The 26,936-nt window shown below is 39.7% G+C and overlaps 1 protein-coding gene across 2 annotated transcripts in view; it reads right to left on the reverse strand.

Annotated features, from left to right (window-relative positions):
- The window catches only part of PAK2 (p21 (RAC1) activated kinase 2), a 53,741-nt gene that overhangs the window by 23,279 nt on the left and 3,526 nt on the right, over positions 1-26,936 (reverse strand). The window contains exon 2 of one of the 2 annotated variants that reach the window (XM_067302127.1): positions 6,600-6,810. The exons of the other annotated variant lie outside the window; for it this stretch is intronic. Within the exon in view, the coding sequence (XP_067158228.1) occupies positions 6,600-6,786 (187 nt within the window). The 5' untranslated portion in view covers positions 6,787-6,810. The remainder of the gene's footprint in view (positions 1-6,599; positions 6,811-26,936) is intronic. 2 annotated transcript variants of the gene reach the window in all.

Raw genomic sequence — 26,936 nt, forward strand, 5'->3', positions numbered from 1 at the left:
GACTCTTTTCAGTGGTGCCCAGCAACAGGACACGAGGCAATGGGCACAAACTGAAACACAGACAGTTCCATCTGAACATGAGGAAAAACTTCTTCACTGTGAGGGTGACAGAGCACTGGAACAGGTTGCCCAGAGAGGTTGTGGAATCTCCTTCTCTGGAGATATTCAAAACCCACCTGGACGCGATCCTGTGCAACGTGCTCTAGGTGATCCTGCTTGAGCAGGGTAGTTGGACTGCATGGTCTCCTGAGGTCCCTTCCAACCTCAACCATTCTGTGATTCTGTGAACAATCCTATCTAGATTCAACTAAATTTATAAAATGTTTTATAATGCATGGGGTTGGGGTCTTTTTTTCCATTTTTCTGAGAAAGAGAATATAATCGCAAAGTTATATAAAATGCATTTTCATTTATTTGAACTCAAAATATGAAATAAAGTTATCATTAATTATTAACCATTACAGTCCCTTCAACTCTGAACCTTTTCTTCTGAGTAAAATAGGTCTCAGGAACCTGTCCTTCTGCTCTTGCAAAAAAGGCCAAGCCCTGCTTTCTTTCCCTGCTCTCCAGGTAGAAAGCTGATGCTCAAGGCCCCATCTCACAGCCTTCTGTTGGAAGGAAGAGACCTGGCAGTGAGCTGTGGCATACCTAACCTGAGATCAAGAAACTAAAGGCATTCCTAGGATTATGCATATGGGCTTAGAGAGGACATATAGTTACTACAGGACGCATGAAGTCAGCAAGAACAGCAGAGAGCTTGTAAGAACAAATTAAAGCAGCACACCATTTTAGAATCCTTCTAACTTGATTACTACTTTATTTTCTTTATTTTGTAAGTCACCTTCGCTAAGGAAAGCTTATTTTGGAAATGTTTCAAAACACTACAAAAAGACACCCATTTTCTATTTGTTTTAAAAAACATCACCTTGACAACAAAAGCCACAAAGTTTCAGCACAGGGAAAGATCCACTAAAAAAGCGGCCTCATAGCTATAACATGGTAAAAAGGTACAGACTATGGGGGAAGCACACCTCACACTCCTCAAGCAGAGCCGGAGGATCTTTTCAAAATACCTTCCTATGGGCGGGAAAGGAAGATGGGGGAGCTGGAGACAATACTTAGAAATGGAAAGCCATGCGGGCCGCCTCAAGCCAAACAATGCAATGGAAAGACATTGCTATTATAAACAGGATATTTTGAACATGGCTGCACCGGTCAGAGCCAACAAGCAAGCGGACTGTCAAACAGCCTTACTAACATATTTCCGTCGCAGGACTGGAGAAACTTGCTTACATGAAAACGTTTAAGCAAAGTGCTGTTTCTTTCCGACCTCTTGCAGTTGTTTATGTGAAAGCAGGAAAAAAAAAAAGTTATATTGCTCGGGAAGATTCATGTTCTGAAGGACTTGGCTTCTAGGGAACAGGAGCTGGTGCTCAAATCCTCAGGCATGTGCTGCACAAATAAACCCTCACCTTTCAAAAACACACATCATCTTAGTACAGTAGGCAGAGAGTCTAAAAAACACTTCTGGGCCGACAGGAATATCAGATCACAGAGGCACTTAAAACAAATGCAAGCAGCAAACTTCAGTTGAGAGGCAGGTTAAGTGAGTCATGTTTTGGCAGCATGCACTTGTTAACAAGGCCACTGGGAGGCCACGCTATTTTTGAACCTCTGATTATGTTTGTATCACAGCTCCGTATTTAAATGGGAATCCCTTTAATAAAGGGCAACACTTGTGTCAAGCCACAAATGAATCTAAGATATGGTCCCTTGCCCCTATAGTTAGGGCAGGCTCTTGGGCCCTGCAAAGAGAGCAGCAAACAGCCCTGTTTCAAACAGGGTGAGGGAAAATGCAGGCTCCTTCAACGGGACTCAAAAATAGGAGAATTGCTCTCTCTGATTAAGAAAATGCCTCAAATACAGTAAGGCTCTACTCTGCCCCAAATGAAACCACAGCAATTCAGAAATGTATTAGCCAAGGCGCTTCACATACCTTCCTGCATCACAACCCAACCTCAATGTACCACCCAATCTATTACTCCCTATCAACATGCAAAGTTACTTAGCTAAAGCATGCTCAGGCCAACCTCCACATACAAATCAAGAAACAGGGAGGTTTCTCAACAGCCTGGGCATAGTAGGTAGATGGCTGAAGATGGTACGCTTTGAGTTACCGAACCCCAGCTGAAACCACGCTGAAATCTGCTCTGAGCCAGAGATCTTGAGCCTGTCACACACGTGTCCCCCTGGTCTTGGGCTAGGCCCCACAGAATCTCCTTTAATAAGTTCTGCTCCAAGACAAACATCTCTAGTTTTGGAGCACTTTTTTAGAGCTTTCCAAAAACACACGCACGTTCATTCGACTTCAGAAGTCTAGCCAAGGAAATTCATGGCAATTAAGTACCGTAGCAAAAAGATGACTATCTCATCATTTATTCTGAACAATGGAACAAGAGAAAAAAGCCTCCATCCCTAGGTCATTAAATAATATCTTCAAGCGCTTATGATTAATTCATTGCAGAACTAGCTCTGCCTTGGAGCAGAAACTCTGCATTTGAAATATCTTAAACCTCACTGTCTGCAGTTAGTCCCCCAAATCTCACCATCTCCCCAACTCTACCTCCTAGAGGTAGAGAAACCCCCTAAGGGAGTACTAGCTGGGAGGGGGGAGAGGCAGAGCTGTAGCAATAGATAGGATGATATTATCAGCGCATCTAGCAGCTGGAAGGGGAGGCATCTAAACAGCATAGGAAACTGTGGGATGAAAAGGCAAAAACCACCACAGCAGGCTTCAGCACAGAACCCGCTATGTGCATTAGTGCAGCCACCTATTAGGAACTGGCAGAGATGCAAGAGATTGCTAATGCAAAGCTGTGGCGTTTCCTGAGCAATTTAACGACATCTGAAACCCAGAAAAAGTAAGGCCTAAATACACGGTGCCCTGAAACACAGTCCTAACCGCTGCCTTGGTGCGAACACAACTACACAGACCTACAATGACACATCCTCAGGCTCCTCTAGAAGTACCACCGAAAATCCAAGTTGTGCATACCCAATTCCTTCCCGCTGAGAGCTCCGACGTTCCATACTGCAACATCTGACTATCAAAGATGGAACTCATTCAGATACACGCAAGAAATTAAATTGTGAAAGACAATAAAAAGCAATGGCATATCTTAGTTCTAACTAGCCTATCTGGTTATTCATGGATGCTAAATCCAGAAGGGATCTTCCAAAGTCATACAGACAGAAACCTGCAGAGCAAAGACAAACCATTTTAGCAGCTATTCCTGTTTCAAATCTAATCACCTGCAGTAGCCTTGTACGTCTCCTAGTAAGACATGCCTTCATTTTTTGAAAAGGAGAATTTACTGTTTCTGTTGGAACTTGTCAACCTCTGTACTGGAGTCAGAAGAAATGCTTCCCTCGAAAAAAAAAAACCCTACTTTAAATACGAAGTCAGGTTAACAATCCAATTGGCATATAATCCAATTGGTATACAATCCAAATTAAAAAAAAGAAAAAAAAATCAAGCAGGAATCTAATATTTCTGAAAAGCTTACCAGTAGCAGAATCAAAAAAGATATTTGAATGGGCATTTCTGGTGAGGGTGCATCTCAGCCATGCTAATGAACAAAACAACTAACATCGGACTATTGTTTCAGTGCCAGAAAGTCATCGTGTCCATTTATACTCTGCTTATGTTTGACAGCCAATTCTGCAACCATGAGGGCTGAAAGCATTTCTTCGGATGTTTACGTTATCTTCATTGTGCATCAGCCAATTGACAAGTTTTCCCCAAATTAAAAAAGATGTCTTTCAGATAGTTTCTTTCATCTGGATAATTCAATTACCATTTTTCTATTATCTTGCCATGTCATAAAACCTTCAATTTTTTTCAGGATAGGACATTACTTTAAATATTTTTTAACATTTAGAAAAGTTAAACTGGCACAATGGTCTCAAAAATGCACTTTTCTTAGCTGAAATGACTTCTTTCATTTTTAGTTTGCATCACTAGGTATACAGACACATGCTTAACAAGTATGCAAATAACTTCCATAAATTTGGTACATGTCATTATCTATAAAGTGGTCTGCAATAAGTAACTGGATTTTTAAACAATTCTAGATGAGTCAACACAACTTTAGACAAGTCTTCATGCAGCTGCTTGAGGTATCACCTTTCCAGCCATTCCAGCAGTGAATAAACCCAAAGATGGGCACAGGGAACACCTAAGGAGAAACAAAGGCACTATAAAATGCCATAAAGCTATCCAGCTGCCCTGCACCCACTTGCATTCTTAATGGAACTCTTGAAAAATACAAACCAACTACACAGACTCCACTGGATGCTCCTGCAGAATTAATAGGAATTTCTTAGAAATAATTTACAGTCACAAAATGGTCTGAGCCTTTCCATTTTCTCCACAATAAAGAGATGCTTCAGCACACTCATGTTTCACAACACAAGCAAGCCTCACTCAGTATTACTAATTCAGAGCAACGAAGACCTTCCTTCACTTTGTGTTTACATTCTACTTCATTATAGCCCATCTGAAAAAAAGGGTTACAAATGTTCTGATGTCCCATCTAGGCAACAGCACAATAAATTACATGTGCCATGCCAGCTCCTAAACTAGGTATAGGAAGAATCCATTCTCCCATTCAGAAGATGGAGGGACTTGACTCTTCCAGCAGATTTTCTTACAGCACTCACCATAACAATTTCTAGGTGTCTCCTCCCATGACAAACAATATCATCAGTGCCACAGAAACTGGTATTTTAAGGGCTAAGCTAGAACCTGCTCCAGACAAATGGCGCTTAAACCTAGCTGTTACAACGAACAGCACTGGGATTCACTGCTTTCACAAAGCTCAGAGGCCTTGGGTCTCAGTTTGTCACCACCAACCTTTAGCAACTTCTCACGTTCTCTTTTAAGACTTCTCTCTTCAACGCTTCTTCCCATTCTCAAAGAGAGACCACCATCACTATTGCTGTAACTCAACACCATGGTGAGTTATTTCACAAAAAGTGACATTGTGACATAACTATTCTGCTTCCAAAAGCTTCGTTGGCCAAGTATTTCCATTCTCAAAAAATGAAAACACGCTCATCATTCACTGTAGAGACTCCACCAGATTATGGAAAGCCATCTTCTGAATACAAGGAAGCCCACCTCTAGTGTTTGCCTCTGGGGTGAGGCAAGGCTGCAGTGGGATAGTTCAGAAAGCTGAACAAGAACCAACCAGCCCTAGGTAAAATACTTAGTAAAGTGAATAAGTAACTGGAGGAGCAAAGTCTCTCGAAATAGTCAAACCTGTGTCAGCACAACTGAATCAGTCCTACCTAGATATCAACAATGAGACATAGGAAGCTGAAAACAACTAGAAAACATTATGAAGATCAAGGCTTTCCCCATGACAAGACAGTAATATGCAATTCTTTTTCCAACCCCAGTAGAAGCATATGTAAAAACATTATTTTTCTGCCTAAATATTTGCTCTTCCACAAGTATTACATGCCATAATTTTGTAATGGATTCCCCAGAATTTGTAAATACATTCATAGCAAAAGTAATGTCCAAAACGGGGGACAGGGGACACAACAATTAAATTTGCAACATCTTCAGAACTAATCCAAAAGATAAAAGATATCAACATGTGTTAATATTTGGTATTAATTTCTGTTAGGAATACAACTTTATATTAATCACAAAAATGGTAATTGGTATAGATTGATAAAATGCATAGCAGTTTAAGGTCAGGCTAATAACTCTGCCCACAGTTTAACCCAGCAGATGTTAAAAGATTTTCTGTGCACTATTTTGTTCTTCATGGAAATATACACATCCTGGAGAATGAGGATCAGGGCTCCAGTACTGTACATACCTTCATCATACAGAAAAGAGGGGAAAAAACAAAGCACAGATACAGTCTGGTTTCATTACAGCAAGTTTTTCTCATTAACAATCCTTGTTTATAACAATCAAGAACTTATTCCCCACTAGCAATTAACCCTAGCAGTGCAGTTACACAGATTTGACCTCAATACAAGAACCTTATTTTTCTTGATTCCTCTTCATGCAAGCTGCACCCTCCCACTATTTCTCTACTCTTTTTTCTTCTAAAGGTACCACACAAATTGGTCAATATGAAGCAACTTCAAAATCAGCTGGATGCTCAGTTCAAACCAGGAACCTGCATTTACTATAGCAAAATGGTAAATAATACAATACCCAGGAATCAGAAATATTTATTAGGGTTGTACAGAAGTGCATTATTAGAGCTTTAAACTGGGCAGCAAACCTGAGAAGCCGTAAACAGAGGTTTTCCTCAATGAGCTATTTAATTTTTTGTCCTTTACGTTCTCATCTTCATGCACCCCAGTGGTAAATGGAAAAGAATATCCCAGCTCAGTAAACACAGGTACCAAACTTTCAGCACTTCTCTAATCCCCCACATTTGGAAAGGTTATAATGAAATTCCACAAACTTGAAGTGCAAATTATGGACTCAAACGTCTAAAGCACTACCAAAACTTACAGGAAGAGTAAAGGAATACCGATCATAACAGTGGAAAACTGAGGCATCTTACCTTTTTCAGTGCCAGAGAATATGGAGATGATTTTATTCCTAGGTTTTCTCTCTTCTGGTACAGAGGGCAGGGGTTTCAAGCTGTGGTTGGCAGACAACTGGTCTTTGCCCCCTGAACTAAAGATAGCACTGCTCATCCGGACAGGAGGAGCTGGTGGCTTGTCTTCCAGTTCTCCGTTGTCAGACATGGTTCTCAATAGCTAGCAAAAGCACTGAAATAGAAATACTCGTTTCAACATAGGAACAGAGCATGGAACACAGAAATGCAGCATTTCTTCTGCTGACCAAAAGGGGAAAGAGGATGCATTTACACTAGGTGTGCATTCAACTCTACAGAACTTGGTAAGCACTAGACTAGCAAACACTAACATCACCTCCAAAGGAAGCAGTCCCCTCCTCCTCTCCCTTCTGGCTTCCCACTTCTACTTCTGTGCCACCCATCCATTTGTGGGATGAACTGACAAGATTTATCCAGTGATGAAATTAATGCAGATAAAAATAATAGTCAGGTATAGGCTGGACCAATTCTAAGATCTAGTTCACTATCTGCTCACATAAAGGTTGTGCAAGTGTAAGGGACAGCACACATAAGGACACAAAGACAATTTCTTTTAAGGGTAGTTCCAGCTCAAAGGGCTCCACGCTCTTTCAAATACCTTTAAAAGTTTTAGATGTTTCTCATCATTATAAGACAAGACCTTGGGGAGGAAAGAATAGCTTATATTTAGAAGACATAGTTCAACGCACTGTCAACATTAAGTAGTATTAAGAATATCTCTAATCAATTTATGCAGCCTACATAAAAAACATGGGATTAGGATCTATAGGATTCATTGCAGTTCAGAATGAGGACCTGCATCTCTTTTACCACTTTGTGCCACAGTTCCTCTCTATCTAAAAATGCAAATATACTATCACCACAATCCTCTTTAAAAGCTCCTAACAAAAATAATGCTATGAGAGAGAAATCATGAACAAATAGCTACTAATGCTAAAAACAGCACAAAGAGCATCAGCATGACACATCCCACATTCCAAAAAGTCTGCCCTGGCCTTTCCTCTATCCTCATAATATCCTGGAGATTTTTACCTCTGATCACGATGAAGCAGGCAGCCCCCTGCTATAGAGTGAATAATATGATGAAAGATTTACAGAAATCACCTCTTGCTGACAGCTGGAAAAAAAAAAAGTGCCTTTCACTCCTTGATTTACTGAAGTGATGAGATATCCCCTTGGAACAGGCATCAACATGCATCTTTTATACCCATCTCCTCTGTTTCTCACAACATTTCTGGAAATGAACAGCCTACCGGTGTTTGGCAGCTGTGCCACACAGTCCCAAAACACAGCTCAGGCCCAGCTACACCATTGGAGCAATTATTTTAATGCCATTTTAAAAAGTTGGGATGAGACAGTGCAATATACTATCAAGGACACCTTATTTCCAAAGTATAAGTATTTCACTGCGTAATGTCTCTGGACAACATGTGCACCTTTTACAGCATGGTCTTGGCTGAAGAATTAGAAACAGGTGGACTGCCATTCCTTATCATCGCACTGGATGAGCAAATACTGCCAAATCCCAACTAAGAAAAACAAAGCAGGTTAGTAGCCAGAAATCAAGCAACAGAAGATAGTTTTATGTCAAGACGCTCGAAAGATTACAATGAATTACTGCCATAATTGCCCAAGAAAGAATATTGTTTCTGTACCAACAGCTTCAGAGACGCAAACAGCATGAAGCAAGGCTCCAGCAGCATAAGTATGAACTGGACGTGCACCAGTTGTCCCATTTGCTTAGTGATTGATGTGGAACAGCTCTCAATGGTGCCCAGCATCTACCTAGACAAATCTGCTGTTGGGCACTTTTGCTGATGCCAGAGTAATAAATAGGCCTGCAACATCTGAACATGTCAGCTGGGGTGCAGTGGCGGATTAGGACGCAATTTCTACCTTCCAACATTCTTTCAAATGTGCTTACTGATTATTCTTTCAGATGTCGCAAGTTATCTGCAGGATCTTCTGTATTTTCCAGCACCTAAACTACAATATGGGAAAAAAATTAAGAGCCCTGGAATTTAACAACAGGTCTGAGAAGTCAACCCACATGGATTTTAATTCCAATCGCTTTCCTAACAATACATATTGTTTGCACAAAGTCTGTCCCCCCTCCAATTTGAGACATTTAAATTTCTTTATAGTCTAAGCTACCAAATCAGATATAGAGCATTCAAGAGGCCTGTTGGTCAGATCTAACTTTGAAGAGGGCACAGAGAGAAAAGAACAGTAATAAGGGTTTGTGTCAACTGACACATAGCTCTGAAACCAGGCATGGAGCGATGGCAGTGCAGACAACAGCAATCCCCTTTCCTTATTTTAATCAAATCTGAGAGAAGAGTAGGATAAGGGGTCTTTAATTACCCAAATGGGAATAGATATTTAAAAGGAAGCACTACTTCTAACAGACGAAGAAATACAAACAGATGACTAAATAAAGCATAGCAGTTAAAGAAGCAAACCACAGAAATTTGAAACGATACACTACAAAAGCATCAGGAGTAGCCTTTTGGTTTTTTGTTTTTAATTTAACACATTATTATTTCCTCCATCCATTCACTTCTTTGAGCCACCTGATATATGCAACAGCAGGATGTAAAGATAAACAACTAACTTGTGTCCTAAACCGGACAAGAATAGATTGGTAATCCAAGCCTATAACTTTTTTCCACCCTCACTCCCCAGTCATCTGACTGATAACTGAGGCCAGTCATCTCAACGAACAATGCTACAATTTGCTATTTAGCTTGTTAGTTTTACAAAACATTACACTTTCATTTACACATTTTTTTTTAAGTAAAATTCTCACTACAGTAAAAATTCAAGATTTTTTCAGTAGCCCAAGCAGTTCATGCCAGCTGTTCATAAGTTCTGCATTACATACAGCTCCTTGATCTGAAGAGAATTATTCTTAAGAGCTTTGTATTTTCAAGAGAAGAAACTGTAAAGCACTAAGTTCAAGAAGAAAGCGTATGGAAATCCAAAACCCATCTATTCAATAAGAAAATAAGGCACTTCAAAAAAGTGCATAACAGTATATGTGCAGAATCCTCAGAGCTGCAATCTTGATCAGCTGTTTAGTTTTCCAGTGTTCAAAAACATCCTTGACCTTGCTCAGAACAAGGATCAGGAGCACTGAAGAGGAAAACAATCCCAAGGAGGACTGTAGGGACCAAGAGGAAGACAAGCTGCAGGGGCTGACAGATTGGGATGGTAGAAAGAGTTGTACCAGGACTCAGGTGCGATGTTAATGCAGACTTAGTCATTTGTAGTCAAGCACAAAATCTTTCATGCCCATTAAATTTGTGGTTTAGTTTAAAAAAAAAACAACAACAACACACACACTCCATTTTTTATAAAAAGCTTAATAGGAGAGATTTGATTTATTTAATAATAAAGTGTTATAGCTTCTATGCAACCATTTCAAAGATTGGTTCAAGTGAACTACACTCAAAAATATTTTGCACAAAGGACCATTTCAACATGCAGAAGAAACAAAAAAAGTCTGATCCTTCAGTCATCACTGAAAGTTAAAAAAAAAAAAACAAAACACACACTAATCATTCTGTAACACAGGTTTAAATCCCTTCCAATATCTGAGTGCTGAAGAAAGGCACAGTTCCCCCCCCTTATCCTTACCCTGTCTTCATTATGCAGGGAAAGTTTCCACAGAGTCAGGAAGTGCTTTTGAAATTGCTGTAGAGGTTTGGCACTGGGTGCAATGACTGGGGAGGAAAAAAAAGAAAAGAAAAGAAAAAAAAAAAGGAGTGCAAATACATCCTGCAGCTCCTTTTCTGCTCCTTCACTCCCACAGACAGGAAAAGGAGTCTGCCTCATTTAACAAGAGCTAAATACAATCCCGCTCGCACCATCACACATTGGGCTGGCTTGCTGAATCATGGCTTGTGCATGGAACTGCAAGAACTGGAAGAATTTCAGTTTTTCCAGCACCTGTGAAAGAGTCTGTATATTAGCAAAAATGATGCCAAGTTCATGTTTCTCTGACAGCAGCAGATGCATTTTCTTTTTTACTTTGGAGGTAAGACATTTACTGAAATGGTTAACCTAGCTTTGTGCAGCCTCCTAAAACTATACCAAATCTGGCAGAAAGAGGACAGAAAAAGCAACGATTATACATGTAAAAGCACATAACTGGCGTAAGGGGGGTCACCTTAGCCAATTAAGATAACACCAGTAACAGTGGATTTCAAGTATATAACAGCCTCCCCCCACTGATCACTAATTATAGCAAATTTAACCCCAAAACATTATCACCACAACTAAAGCTGGCAACGGGAAGACCAATTCTCAATACTTGCCACTAGTAGTTTATGCCATGACATGCAGTAGCTGCCTCCTCATCCTTGTGACAACGGTTTCTTGCCCTGCCCGGATGCACTCTCATCCTCTACAGTCTTCGATACCATCGCAACACGAACTGCAGCAGCTGAAGAGCAAGAGCGCTCCCTCTCCTGCTACCGAGACGGTAGCAAGCTGGACACTGATCTCTTAAATCACCCAGCACAAACAGTGCCAGACTTCAAGACAGGTTCTTCAGAAATGCAACTCTTCTCCACTCCCGCCTTTGTCCAGGGAGGCGGAAGCAAGAAAAGCATAGAGAAGCCGCACGTGTAGCTTAACCTATCCTCTTTCCCACTGACCAGACCAGCAGTCACTGCATTCGCAGTTTCATTTTTACTGTGATGTTACGGGAGTCAGTTCTGCTGCTAGCAAGCTTGCTTCCTTTTGGGGAAGAAAAGAGCCTGATAACCTATGGCGTTCCTGGACCACAAAAGAGAGACAAGAGTTTCTGTCACTGCTAGTCATGGGAAAACACCCATAACCGTAACCCTGAGAATGAGCAAAAGGTGGCAGGAAGGTAAAGCAAGAACTAGGCAGCATTTTCAGAATGCCAATAAGCGCACACCACCATAGCATGTTAGTCTGAACGCTCCAGCTGTGGCTTGCCTTTTTTTTTTTTTTTAATTCCCCCTTGAGTGAGCCTAAAGCAGGTTGCTTCCTGAAGAACTTCCTAAGCACAGCCCTGGTGCTGCTGCTGGCTCTTGCAGCCTTCCTCAGGATCGGGATCAGGGCTGCCACGCACTCCCTTCCCAGCTGAGGCCCCTCTCTGCCACCGCCTTGTTATTTAGCACCTCTCACTTCTAAAAAAAAATAAAAAGGACAAACATTTTCCCCTCAAACTTGTTTTCAGAATGACTAAAAGGGAAATAAAATGAAACAGAGGACCAGCATTTTCCTCTCTGCTTTGCTGCTCATTCACATTTTTCCTAGAGCACTGGTACTTTGGCAGATTAGGTTTTAAATATGCATTATATATGCATCCATGTTAGTCTTATTCTGTCATGTAGTATCATAAGGCCCAGAGCAAGAATAAGCAGAGGTGCCATATGTCAAATGGAACAGCTGGAGTAAAAAGTTCTCATATCATTATGAGTTCAATTTGTATTTTTAAGATGTAGTTTCAAATTAATATATTTGGGTACCTAGGCCACATCTATATTTCAATGCCTGGACTTTGGTGCAAAAGTAAACTGACTGAATTACTGCTTGAAAAAGAAAACACATCACTCGGGGCTGTTTGATAACGTGCATGTAAAAGCCTATTCCTGGCACAAGATATCCTTGCTTTACACTGCTACTTTAGCAGCAGATCTCTGAGGTGCGACAACACCAGTGAAGTAAATCAAATCCAACCTATATACGTACCCTCTGACAGGAGGCTCCTGGAGCTGCAAACTGCACTCAGTTCTGTTTCATATAGCTAAAAATTACTCAACCATTTTACTATCAGCAATGTAACACAGAAGGAGCAAGGCAAATTTAAGGCTCTTTTGCAGGGCTGACCAAAAAGCAGAAGTAACCGATTTCAGTCTAACACTATGTTAAGAAACATAACCACTTGGCTTTTGAAATCACCATCTTAGATGCACCACTAAAGCTGCAGGACTTTGGCTGGACACCACATGAACTGGTTCAAGGAAACCTGCAGTCACAGACACGGGCAGTATGCACAACGCTGGAAAGCAGCAAAGCAAAAAAGTCAGCTAGGAAAGCCTGGATCATAAGTGTATTTTCCCTGTCCCTGCTCTAGCCAAGGGCTCAAAGGTTGAGAAAGAAAGTTATCCTCACAGCAATCGACACTGTGGCTGTCATCTGCCGTCTTCCTGCAGAGCCTTATAGGGTGTTATTGGCAACATCTGTCACACACGAAAAACAGCATCCGGGACAGGCAGATCCGGAGCAGAGGAACACCAAAGAGATGCCTCGCAAATACATATCCAAGACAGAAGATGTCAAAATAAGAAAGCTGATGAATTTTTAAAAAACAAAAGAGCTAGTTTGTGGCAGGTGACACTCCGAAGTCCAACTGCAGGACTGTCTAATAAGAAAAACCGGCACAATGACAGATTTAAGATAGTCATGCTCTGCTCTTAGCTTATATTATAAAAACACTTGTTGAAAATGTCTGGAGACTCATTCTCAGTACACTGATCCATACCCCCAGGGAGTCTGACTGCTAGCTTGACCTCAGGCTCCCCACCACCACCTTTTAATTTCTGGGGGGGGAATCTTCCTGATGAAGATGAGACTTGATTCTTGCTTATTCTAGAAGAACAAAAGGCAAACAGACCTTCAAAAAAATATATCATCTATGCCATGCAGTTCTTGTATGGAGACTGGAGGCCTGGTCATTTTATCAAACAGACCATTTTCTTAGACCAACTAGATTTGAGTACAAAAGCAGAATGAAGTGTCTGCATGGGTATTTTTCTTTCATGCCTTCCCCCACTTTTTTAAGGCTCCTGTTGAGCAATAGATTTCCTGTGATTAGCTCACTTAGTACTGATTATAGCTCACTTCCTCCCAGGGATTAGCCGAAAGCAGCGCTCTGACAAGTTTTTATTCAGACTGTGCTACCTAGTCACAGCTCGCTTCCTGCCCCATCACTAACAGCATGTTCGTTCAACAGCTAATCAATTTGCAATGATTTCACCACTGCAGCAAAACTCAGAGATCCGACAAAACTCCAACAGCCGCCTTCACAGAAAGCAAAACGAATCTTTTCTGATGTTTTGCTTTCCAAGTCAAAGCACCTGGATCCATGAGATTTAACCTGATCCAAAAAGGAGTTTTCTGAAACAATAGGAGACTACCTTTGCAGATTAAGAATACTTATCTCTTCAATTCAGAAGAGTTGGCATAAGAAACAGCAGTGGCAGACACAGAATTACTTTCTCTCAGACTTGGCAGATGCAGTCTCAGATCTTCAGCCTGCCAAGAGAGGGCTTGTGCACTAAGAGCCAAAAGGGTAATCTGGACCACCTATGTTTATTAAAAACACGTGCAGATGCTCTAATACAACATAGAGCTCTCCAATCTTGCACACTCTAAAAAGGTGGCCACCAATCTCCATGGGACTTGCTGAAACATCTCTTTTCAGCTTTAAGTGGTCCCACATAAAATAAGTACTTCTTCAATGTCAAACCATATACCCACGAAAGTTATTTTTATTCAACTTCCCTTTATGGGAAGGGGGAAGGATGAGGAAAATAGACTAACCTAAGATATTCCAACCAAGCACAAATCCCTCTAATTTGCAAGCACAACAAAGCAAGATACCCCTTCAAACTGTAACTGAGAAAGCGGATCAAAAACACTGATAAAGAAACCTCAGTACCTCAAATCTTAATTTTTCATTAAGGTACATACAAGGACACAAATTAACCAATCTAACTGCCTGTCAAGGCCTACTCACTAAGGGAGCAGATAAATTGCCAGTGGCTTTTTTGCAAAATTAACAGCTACAAGCACCATCAAGCATTTACAATGCAAATATCGAGTCGGTAAACAGGATCTTTCTTGCTACCTTCCCTTTACTGCTAGATGCAACAGAGGCGACACATATTCTTACTCTACAGATGGTATAGGAGAACCTCAGTATTTTGCAAAATCAGACTAAAGGACACACCTGACAACATACCCAAGTAAATTCTTTCCATCTTATCTTTTTCAGATCCCTCAAATTCCTTATGATTTTTGCTAACTCAGAAATAGAAAACATAGCACAGAAAAATAGCTGGCATTTAATTACCAAGTGAAGAAGGCAGTTTAAAAAAAAAAGTTGGTCAAAGCAGAAGAAATAACGTACAAAAGCAGAAGGCAAAGAACAGGAAGCTAGCTTCAAGCTTTTGTAGAGAAGAAAAAGTGCCTCCAAAACTGTAATGAGACATGTTTATTGTGGACCAAACCACACAAGACAAATATCCTCCTGCATTTGAAAGGGTTACTAAGACTTTGGTAGATCCTTCTAAAGAAGGATATTCTTCAACTCCACTGCCAAAATACTTTGCAACCTAAAGCAATTCAGTCATTTACTTCTTCAGGCACTTAGCAGATGTGCAAAGTCTTGCACTAGAAACAAGCAACCAGTCTGCTAAAATGGCATATTAGACATAAAAATAGACCCCGGTATTCTAATAGGCTATCAGTGGTAGACATCGCCTTGTTGTTTTCAAGAGAAGGCAGCTGACAAATGAATGTATTAGACCTATTACTTCTTCACCCCTCAGTGCTTATAATTTAGACATCTTCACTTCTCAGTGCAGGAACAATAAAGTACAACTTTGCTATAATTATTAATAAGATAAGCAAAACAGATTACACTTCTAAGATTCTGGCAGCCTACCAAACTGGCAGATCAACTTCACAAAGTCTGTATATCTAGCTAAAAACAAACAGCAATGAGCACATCCCTTGGTAAGGACAATTTTTTCTCCTGATTTTTCAATTTTTAACTTTTTTAGTGGAAGGGGGGAAATAATTTCTTAAACATCAATTATGTTTTGTGATTAAAAAAAGATGGCAACAGATTTAAAGGTATTCAAGATATTAACAAATATTAAAATATATATATATTTTTAATTAAAATCAAAAGAGGCACAGACTAAAGACAGGTTGTTCAAGATTCCTGGTAAGAGTCCATCGTGTCACAGGAAATTTAAGCAAATTATGATACTTTGCTTCACAAGATACTGCAAGTCTTGTGATACTTCTCCACTTTTTCTCCTTGAAACTATGAATGACAGTCAATGCTCAGCACCTGAATTCTAATTTCAGCTTCATAAAGAGAAATTAAATCAAGTGGGCTCCATTTCAGTTTTCCGCTGCACGGCTGGGTCATTACTGCCTACCAGCTGAATTTAGGCCACACTTCATTTCATACAGCCCACAGCCACAGTTCTTCTTCAACGAACCATTGTGCAAGGCTGCATAACGATACCGTGAACTCAAAGGTGTGTGAAAAGCCTATTCAGCCCTCGACAAGGAAATTACTTACTCCTGCTCTAGCAACTTAAAAACCGAGTCGACTAAAGAAAAAAGACAGCCTGCAGCACATACATCCCATGCAAATCTGTGATTCAAGGTGTTTGTGCTTACTCATATTTCATTAACTAGAAAACACTTTTGAACCTTTATTTTCATGAGCTGAGGTTTTCTAAGATCAAAGGAAAATGAGGAAAAACAAAAGTAGGGAAAATTTGCAAGAAAAAAAAAATCAAGCCTTTATCTCATCCTTGAGCTTGTCTCTTAATTAAACCTAGCATTTACAGGCAGTGAGAGATCCTGCATTCCAGAGCAAAAGTCATTTGAATAAAGTGTATTCTACTATGCACAAGCTACCTGTGCAACTTGGTACATTTTTATATTTCTAATAGCATTTATAGCAGTTTTAACCGAGTACAATCACCACTCAGTATATCAATGATAGAACTCTAAAAATACCAGCCTACTGGTGTTGTATAGAGCAATCACCTTTAGAAGACATTAGAAAACAGTCTTCTTTAACTTCTCAAATTATTACTGGGCAACAGTAAGACCTTTAGCAAAGATATGGATTACCCATCCAAATTAGCAGGCTGAGACTAATCAGAATGAGAAGAAACATTCTGCGTGTACCAGGCTGGTAAAAAAAAAAAAAAAAAAAAAAGGGAAGAATCGACGCTTTAGGGATCCATCACTATCCTATCACACTGATACAGCTGTCAAATGTCACTTAAGGAAGAACAGAATAATAGGGGAAAGATATAGGGAAATGAAGAGAGAAATAACTCCCTCCAGAAATACCATCCTTTTCATATACACTAAGAACAGAGCTCTTTGTTTCTCCCTAGTGGTTAGCCAAGGTTAGATTAAACTGCAGTTAGCAGTAGCTTCACCTCAACTCTACAGCCCCAGGGGCGAAACTCTTGACTCTTCTTGCAGCACTGTAAAACAGTGCCAGCCTGGAATAAAATGGCACCCCAGTAAGTTCTGCCTCTTCCAAACTAGCTTTCCCAACCACTGTGGGCACCAGTGGCTACCAGTACAGAGCTACCATCCTGATAGTTACAGCCATTTGTAACGATTCACTGGTTTGCTAAAAGTTCCCAAAGTCCCAGCAGCAGAAGCTTACTTCTTCATATCCACGCGGAACAGGAAGTCACTGATTAACAGCACTGCCCACAAGAAATCAGGCTCAGGATCTTTAAATATGAAAAGCACTGGGGCACGACAGCAGGCCTTTTAAAAAAGATAAACAGAGAAAGGCCTCGAGTGGACACAATTCATTTTCTGCACATATTCTAGCAGCACCACAGAGAAAATTAAAGATCATTTCTTACAGAAAACTGGGAAACCTGGGAAACCTATATTCCATTTGCACCACAACAGATGAACACAGTGATGTCTTCAAACCCACAAATTCCCACCCCAAAAGTGTTCCCTGCAGCATCCCACTTCCATACAACAGAAATTCATTTGCCACTAGCTGGGAAAGCTATTTTCAGCTAAGTATTTGACGTAACAAACTGTACAGATGAGTGACTATCGTTAACATATTATTCCTAACATATTTAACTCCACTAGCAGAGGTAAAGATCACATGACGGAGCATACAATCGGACCCTACAGTCACTGGCACAACATCATAGCCCATCCTTCCCAATTACTTCAAGCATCAATAGCACAGAAAGCACAAACTGTAGGTGTCACATCTCAAATCAACAAGGATTTTTAAGTTCTTTATGAAAAGAAAATTTCAGACATGTCAACAGAGAAGACCTGTGTTCATCAACAGAGCAACAGCAGACTATAATCACAAAACAAGAAAAAGCAAGCTAAACAAACTGGCTCTGTAAACCGCTCTTCAGTATTCATACTCCAGTACTCATTTTATGATGTTTCCCTTGCATGCTGTTAAATTTTTTTCTATTTTAAAATTACTTTTAAAGATTACACATACATACAAGCAACATAGGATATCATGATTTAACGCAGCAAATCCCTGAAATTTGGACAAATGTTCTTGTACATCTTTCGGGGAACCAAAACACTAGCTTCAGGGAACCTGAAGAATACCAAGTTCATCAATTAGTATTCAAAAACCTGAATGCCAGAAATAAGTTTAACTTAATTTTTCAAATTTTTATTTTAGTGGTAAAACTACTTGTCTCTCTCTTCATACTTATAAATAGAATTTAGATAAAATGCTGAAGAAACTAATCCAAACCAACTAGAACTGTCTGTACAGAGTATCCAAGTTACCGAGCAACATAAAAAAACCTCATCCATAAAAGCTAAAATGTTGTCATAATTCAAAGACAATTAAATAAATGTACAACGATTTGAATACCAATTATAAGCAGTCAAACAAATTTATCAAATTTCAAAATATTGTAATAAAACTTAACATTTGATGTTATCACACTTCACAGAAGAAGTTAGTATTTTGTCCCTGCTTTAGTGGTAGAGAAACAGATGCAGATGAGCTCTAACAGCCAAATGCTGTTTATATGAGTGCTGCAGCACCAGGAACACAAAAACAGAATTCATTACAGCTCAAAAATGAAATACTTTTTCAAAATAAAAATACAAAATGAAAAAAACAATTTTATACACACAAGTACAGTGAAAATTACAATAGAACAGGGTAACTAGCACTTTGCGAAGCAGGAGAGCTTCCAAACTAAGCAATCAAGTTCAAATAATATTTAAACAGAATATTGAATTTGGGAAGCTTCAAAAGAACTTAAGAAACCTACTAACAAATTATGACAGGAGTTTAACACAGAAGCGGTATATTAGAAACCAAGGCAAAGTAAGTTTAGCTCAAAATGTGAGAGAGTAAATATTGTGTTGCAGTTCTATGCATTGCTGGTAACGGGTAACAAGTAGTCTTTGGGTGCCTGTCTATCACGTTGCCTAACAAGGTATATAAGATGTTAAGCAACAGTAAATGTTGCTGTCAAATTCATTCAAAAGTCGTTCCTTGGTTGTTTTATTCTATTAATATGTCAGCAATCACAGTTAAGCTAGTAAGGGCTGGACTATCTGGGCAAGGAAACTACAGAACTGTTTAGCAAGTTTATGAGTGGTTTGAGGTTTTTTGCTTCTTTTCGGGGGGGGGGGGAGAAGGAAGGAAATGTAAAACTGAGATTACTTTATTTTGCTTGAGATAGAAGGATAGAAAAGGGTTGCCATCATTACAGAACACCCCAGTAGACCAAGAATTGGAAGTAGTTAGCAAACTGACAAGTGAAGACCTTTGACCAGGTCTTCCCAAAAGATGGCAAAACCAGAACACACTAACAAAAATGTTTTAAGTGACTTATAACATGGCCAAGAGATAATGAATCCTTATTTCTTTCTTGGAAATCACTTGTCTTAAAAGGAACTTGAAAATAATATAGCTAAAGGAAGAAACACAATTTAAACAAACTTCAGGCTGAATGTTATTAAAAAATGAAAATAGGGTCTCCACAGGACAGCACTCAGAGAAGTTCAAAATTAAGTAGCCCTATCAGTTCCACATATTGTAATTACATATCAGTTCAATACAGAATGAATGAAATTCTTAAGAGGAGAATGATAAAGTTTCAGTGAAATGTTACAAAGCAAGAGTAAAGTTTTTGAAAATGCATTTTCATGAGGCTTAGGCATTTACATATGAAAAGGATGCAGTTCTCAACTCTAATTCTACCTTATTATCTTGCCTCCAGTAACAGTTGTGCAATTATAAAGCAGCTGAAGATGCCCACAAGGATGAGACTGAACTCACATAAATGGACCTCAGTAACTAATGACCACACTCAAAAAAATCATCCATGAATTGGAGTCTTCCCTCCCTGAGGTCCTCATATACACACATACCATCCCAATAAGAAGTTAAAGCCATTTACTCTTTTCTAGTAGACATAAAAGGTATTTCGCTTATCTGAGGGGCTCTAATTTCACTGCAAAGGATACATCATAACAATTAAAAAAAACAGTTAAGAGACTGACATCTCGTATGCTGTGCGATGAATACAAGACTTGTGTTACAGAACTACCTTAATCTTGGGCACTATCTAAGCCCTAAAGCGCAGGAAGATGGAGGATATATCAGGGAAGCATCACTACATGATTGTCTTGCCCCATACTCCTTCATCTTCAGGCACTGCAATTGCAGGGTACTGCAGAAAGCAGCTGAAGCAAGTTCTGGGCCACATCCCAGCTCCAAAAAGCCATTTAATAGAATCCCCACAATGAGGGTGAAGCAGATAAAGTGATAACAACAGATACTACAGCTGATACTACCCAAGAGGAGACTTGAGTCAGTATACCAGGCTAGAGAGGCTGATGATCTGAGCCAGCGCAGCCATTTTTACACCTTCCATTTTTTCTGCCTTTTTTTTTTTTTAATACTATTAGATGCTACTAGTCAGTCTGAACATATGAACCAGGGCATAAAACATTTTTATTGCAACAAATCAGCACTGAAGGCTGACAAGTCTGTGACTATGAAAATTCAAACACATTTAAAAACAAAAAACAAACAACCCCCCCCCCCCCACACACACACACAGAAGATCATCCTTGAAAAGTTATGGTAACAGGATAAAAAAGTTAATCCATAACATAATGCCTCTAGAAGTGGTCTACTTCCTAAGAGCTTGTCATCTAAGGGAAAATTCTCTCAGGTCCTTTCAATTCTGTTAAGAAAACAGGCAGTGAATTTCTGTAAGCTATTTCAAAATAGTTAAGTAGAGATAAAGATCTCTATTAAATTTGGTAACAAAGAGAAAGTCCACAAAAAATCAGTTTGAGCAGTCACTTGCCACTGGTCTATCACCACACTGCTCATGAGAGAAAGGTCCATTTCCCACTGTTGACCAGGTAGGTACGTGCACATGTGTGTAACGCATTAAACCAAAAATAAAGCACTGATGATCCCTGTGCCTAGTTTAAGGAATAAAAGGACGCAGATAAGAGAAAGGAACAATTGAACTCCTGAAGTTTGAGAATTTCTGATAAGATATTTGACAAAGTGACAAAAACGGCTAGGGAAGAGAAAGCTATTTCAGCAGCTGAGGAAACATGATCATTCTTGCTCATGAGAGTGACACAGAACAACAGTTCGATCGATCTTCAGCCTTGACTAAGATCCCTGAAACAAAACAGACTTCTCCAGTTAAGACGTTATCATAAATTTAGAAGCCTAGCAACTCACTTTGGCCCACAGGCTTTGGGAGAAATAAAGAAGTAAAGTAGAACTGACAACAGTCACGTAGTCAAGTAAGGTCTGGTAGAAAAGTACTGCTGAAGACTAACTTCCAACGGTTTTCAATACTAGGGCGAGAGCAACACCCAACAAAACAGCAGAGCATGTCATGGGAAAGTGTAACATGACAGAAGCCAATGTCAGCAGTGTGTCTGACAAATATCTCTTCGAAGCAATGAGGGAATGAAAAAATCATTTAAATCACTTAATGTAGATTTTGTTATTCCAGAAAAATAAAATCATCAAGAGCATGAATTAAACCAAACACTATTTTAAAACCATTTCATCTTGGTATTTTCACTTATCCTCCATTCTTATAGTTTATCCTTCCCCCTTTGCTCCTAATTTTTCTTTTTAAAAATATAAAATTTTATTACTTTGGATGCTCCGAGCTCTACTAATATTACAGTGGATGTGCTATCATATAGTTTTACCAGATGTTTTAACTTCTTCTGCATGAGTAATACTCCAGTAAATTTTACCAAAGATGAGTTCATTTGCTTCTGCTGCAAAAAATGAGACTTTCTAGAGAATGCATAAGAAGCCAAGAAGAGAGAGAATTATTCCTCTCAAAAGTAAAATGTTTTACAATGAAATAATTATTAAAAAAAGATGACACCAAAACTGAAAAATAAAATGCTCAGACCCACCTGTGCAGCAAACATCCAAACTAACTGAACTACTCTGAATTTTTATTTTTCATTTACATCAGCTAATCTTGTATCTAAAACTTGCAGCATTGATTCTCAAAAAAAAAAAAAAAAAAAAAAAGCACAGCACTACTATACCACATATATAAAACCCTTGAAAATAAGTCTAGAAGGGCAGGAAAGCAAAACGAGCATTCATAAAAGGAATGAGTCACTAGTGCCCTGTCAACACATACTTTGGTTACTGTGACAAAGTCTCCATCCCACCATTCTGCCATATACTTTACAACACGACAAAAATGAAAATCAGAGGGAGGTACTTGCACGAGTCTCCTGATTGCAGCTGTCAGGACTTTCTTTACCACAAAGAATTACTTCTGACCCTCAGTGGTAAGTTTGGACATTAATATCAAAGAGCTTTAACATGTCAGCACTGGATTAAAGTTAACTGCTCCTATTGCTAAATGTTTCTCAAAATCCTGAACTTAACATGCACCTTGGAGTGGAAGAAGCCAGGAGACAAGTAGAAAAGATATTAGTGATAGTGTCCCAATTCTAAAAATCAAAGATGTCCCTTAATTGTTTTTTTTTGGTTGGTTGGGGTTTTTTTGTTTTTTGTTTTTTTGCAATCATGACAGCTGGTATTTCACACATTAAAAAAGAGCTCTTTCAAAGTAATAATAATTTAACATAAACATTAGAACTTTCCAGGCCATAGCAAATGATAATAATATTTTGTGAAGCGGTCTACAACTTAACACCAGTTTGTTCAGTTTTTTTTCATCTGCCGACTGAAACAACATTCCCAAAAGCTCAGAAACACATATGAAAATATCTGAAAGAGCAAAAAGCTAGACACACAACTCTCCAGCTCTTATGAATTGGGCCCTCAGTGTCAGATCACTAAGCAAAAGTTTCAAGCCAAGTTTAAAACCAGTGATTAGTTTTCTGTCAATTCAGTTCTCTGATCCAGATCACAACAGACTCAAGGAAGCTTCAGTACTATTGCATGGGAGCGAGTAAAAATAATTATTCTGGGCCAGGGGAGATCAAGACCCTGTCCTCCTCTCTCCCCACCCCTAAACAGCTGGTTCTCAGATTGACGTAGGGGTAAAAAAATCAAGCAGCCCCCTTACCTTAACATACACCTGGTCTAAAACAGTTGCAGCAAGCACACTTAATGGTCAGGTAAAAAACTCAAGCCCTCTGCATATTTAACACTACCATACAACATCGTTTCATCAACTACAATCCAATTATGAGGTCAAAACAAGCAAACATGGTGCAAACAGCAGTCCTAATCATTTAGGAAGCCACTCAGATTTGGAAAAAGACTTAACTAAGATCCAAATGTTTGGAGCTGCCTAAGCTGACCCTGAGCCCCTTTACCATATTCTGTATTCCCAAGTTACATAAACTGCCAAAGAACTGGAAATCACATCTTTTTATGCCATCAAGTCAGTGGTGTTGAACTAGGAACCATTTATCGGCATACTCTCAGCCTGCAGATACATACCAGCGCAGTGGTGGGAAAACTGTCTTGGTGTGTACCTTTAGAGCAGTGTTTGTGTGTGAATTAGCCTAAAAGGCCCTACAGACACATAGCTGGGACTCTCTGCAGAGACTGTTCTCACTTGTTGGTCCTTTCCCCTCCCGTACCTTCAAAGAGCACTCACTACTGGGCACTTTAGTTAGCCAAGCACAATTGGCACCTCAGTGCTGACAAATTGATGTGATCGGTCCGCATCAGGGGAGGGAGATCCTTTCCGTGACCTCCAAATTCCAGAGATGCTCTTTTCAGCAGCACCTCAGTTACACCAGAAATTGTTTCTCCTGGATGCTGGTATCTTGAATCAGCACAAAAAGTGCCAAAAATTTTTCATTCATTGTCTTCCAATTCCTGACTGGTCAAACAGTTTAGCTAGAATGTTTTATTAGCTTTTTCTTCTGTTTTTAAGTTTTTATCTTCTCCTTTTACCTTTTAGGTAATATTCTGAAATTTTAAAAATTACTCATTTTAAAACATTAAACAAAGCTTATTTCCAAATCCTTTTCTTTTCTCTCTCTCTCTTTTTTTTTTAATCAGACAATACACAAGGTAAACAATGCTTTCAATTCAGCCCTTTCCAATGAGCTATTTCCACAAGAAACTGCCCAGACAGCTCTTGCTTCTGGTGAAGCTTAAATCCCCATAAGACCTCTTCAAAGAGGACGGCATTTTGCAGTAGACAGGCTTAGGAGAAAGATATTTTCATAAATTCTTCAAAGTTCTCATTCTATCAGAGACCTTTCCAAGGGGAAAGGGCTTTAACATTCAAAGCTAATTTTACAAAGCACCTTCCAGAAACAGCCTTTTTTCCCCTCTTATCCAAGAGGTATTCCTGTTAGAAAAAGCAGTTCTAGAAAGACTGTAAAAGAAGAACAAATACAACTTAAAGCAGAAAGTATTACATTTGTTTCCAAGATAAACTCTGCACTACTGGCTAAAATTCTAACTTCATTCATTTAAAGAAGCGAGGGGAAAGCATGTGAACGCTGACAGTTGTAAATTCTTGTGGGTACATGATGAGTCAAACATCCAGCACCATCACCTAAACAGGAAGTAGAAAACTTCAGAGAAAAGTAGAAGTTGCATTGGAAAGACTTTTTAGTGTATTCCCATCCCTTAATACACCTGCCAGCTGTCCTCATTCTGGTTCACATTATGCTAAATCTCTTCATTAATACAGTATACTACTTTTAAATCATACTCACAGTTGTCCTAACATGTTGGCTCCTTCCAACAGCTGCTTTTCTTTGAATTGAACCTACAGAATTAGAAGGTAGTAGAATCTACCTTATCACAGTAACTCCTGTAAGGATAGGTAGTAATTTTTGCTAATTAGCAGAGAAAACAACTCTGACCCAAGATTCAAATACAACACAGTTGTTGGCAACAGGTAACCACTTATCTTCCAAGGCAACATTTGGTATTTCAGTAGCAAACGAAGTCGTGCTGTGTAATTACGCAACTTTGGGCAAACTTGTGCTTACAAAAGAGCTACCAGTTTCTGCACTGGTCAACTAGAGGACAACAGAAAATTTACGTATGTGAACACAGGACCCTTGCTGATCAGGACCCTTACTGCTTTTCTCAGTAGAGTCTGTTTTCTTCTTTATTTGCCCTTCTCAGTCCTCACACCAACTCCAACACTGGGCTTAGATCTCTGGGGCAAAGCTCCAGATCTCTGCTACAAAGCATTCAATATTATATTCCCATAGCAAGGGGTGTTCATTAAAACAGCTCTAAGGACCAGCGCATCATTAGCAGCTGAAGCAAGGCATTTTGAAATTCACAGAGAAAAGTCAGATATATCAGCTTGACAGTTTCAAAACCCACTAGTCTTTCCTGAAAAAAATCTCACCAGTTTCTGCAGCATTTCAATATGCAGTAGCCTCAGCCTTTCAAAAGCTGAACCAATGCACAGGAATTCCTTCTATGTATTTACAGACAGCAAGTCCAAGAATGCTACCAGTCACCCGAAATTTAGCCAAACATCAGAAATGAAACTCTTGTCAATTTTAAGTCTTGTTCATAAGCTTATGGAGAGCAGAATGTGGACACTACTACTTTCTGGAAATGCAGTACTGCATCTACTCAGAGAAGGGGAACCAAGATAACAGCTGCCTGGAGAAAGGGCCTGATCTTCCTCCCCAGACCAGTCAATCTCTGGAGGAAGAGCACAGAGCGAAAACAATTTAGCACAAGGCAGAACTCTCCAGATGCAATTCTGAGACAGGAAACTTCTCCCTCAAGAGCAACAGAAGGTGAAGCTTCATATCAGACAACTACTTGCCAGAAGCTAGTGTAAAAAATGAAATTCACAGACAAGACCCACAAAGACATCTCTAGCAGGTATCCAAGCAACCTCTCCCTTCCCCAAAGTTCAGGAAGGCAAGCAGGGCTCTACCAATATTGTACTTAACTGAAAGGCATGCCCAGGTTCATATCTCTGTCTGCCTACCAGGTGAGACATTTTCAAAACCCGATTAATTCTAGCTCCTAGCTGGGAAAATAGAAAGAATGATTTACATAAATAATGTGCAAGTCAGATACAGAATTGGGACCAAAACCAGTGTTTCAATGGCACACACTGCCCACTATGTCAGTCAAAATACAAGCACTTAAGTGCATGTTATTTTCCAACTAAACTAAAACATGACTTGATACGAAATCATGCTTCAAGATCTCAGAAACCTTGAGCAGCGTAAGGCCTGAATATAAATGGCAAGCTCTATTTACATATAACAGTCTGGTCCCCAATTAGCGAGCTCACTAGTTGATCTGATATTCTCATGCCAAAACATCCAGCATCTGTTACTACCTGTATTAAAATGCAAATAAAAGCTTTTTAAAAATCTTACAACATAGCAAACTCAAGACACCCTGATGCTAAATATCAAAGCACACCAAGGATCCTTAGGCCTTCAAGGAATGCTGTAGCATTTCCTTGCTAAAACACATTAGCCACATTGTCCTGCCTTCCAAAACGAGTGCCTTGCCCAGAAATTTCTTACCCTTTACCACAACACAAGCACCCTAGGCTCTTTTTCTCTTCACCATCCACTGCTTATCCTCTCCCCACACAAGTGCCACTACTCCCACATCTTGTCAGAACTCAAGGCTTCCCCTCGTACCCACACACAGACACACGCACGCACTCCCTGCTTGTCCATGTCAAACCGCACCCCTCGCCCTAAGCCTTGCCACTCCCGAAGGCAGGAGAAAACACTGCCTTTGCATAATGGAAAACCCAGCAAACGGTCAAACTTGCAGAAGATTCTCCAGGGTACTTCCACAGCCCAGTTAACCTTGCTTGGACGCAGAATGAATATAGCACTGGGCAAAGTGCTGCATTGAGAGGACTATCCTGTTTCTGAGACCCAACCTAGTAGTTCAGCCTGGCACTCAAGTACTTGGACTGATTAGTTATCTTTAACTGCGCTACACTTCACAGGTCAAGGGATAGTCATTTCAGTGTTTGTAATGCA

Source organism: Apteryx mantelli, chromosome 9 (genome assembly GCF_036417845.1).
Source record: "Apteryx mantelli isolate bAptMan1 chromosome 9, bAptMan1.hap1, whole genome shotgun sequence".
Lineage (NCBI taxonomy): Eukaryota > Metazoa > Chordata > Aves > Apterygiformes > Apterygidae > Apteryx > Apteryx mantelli.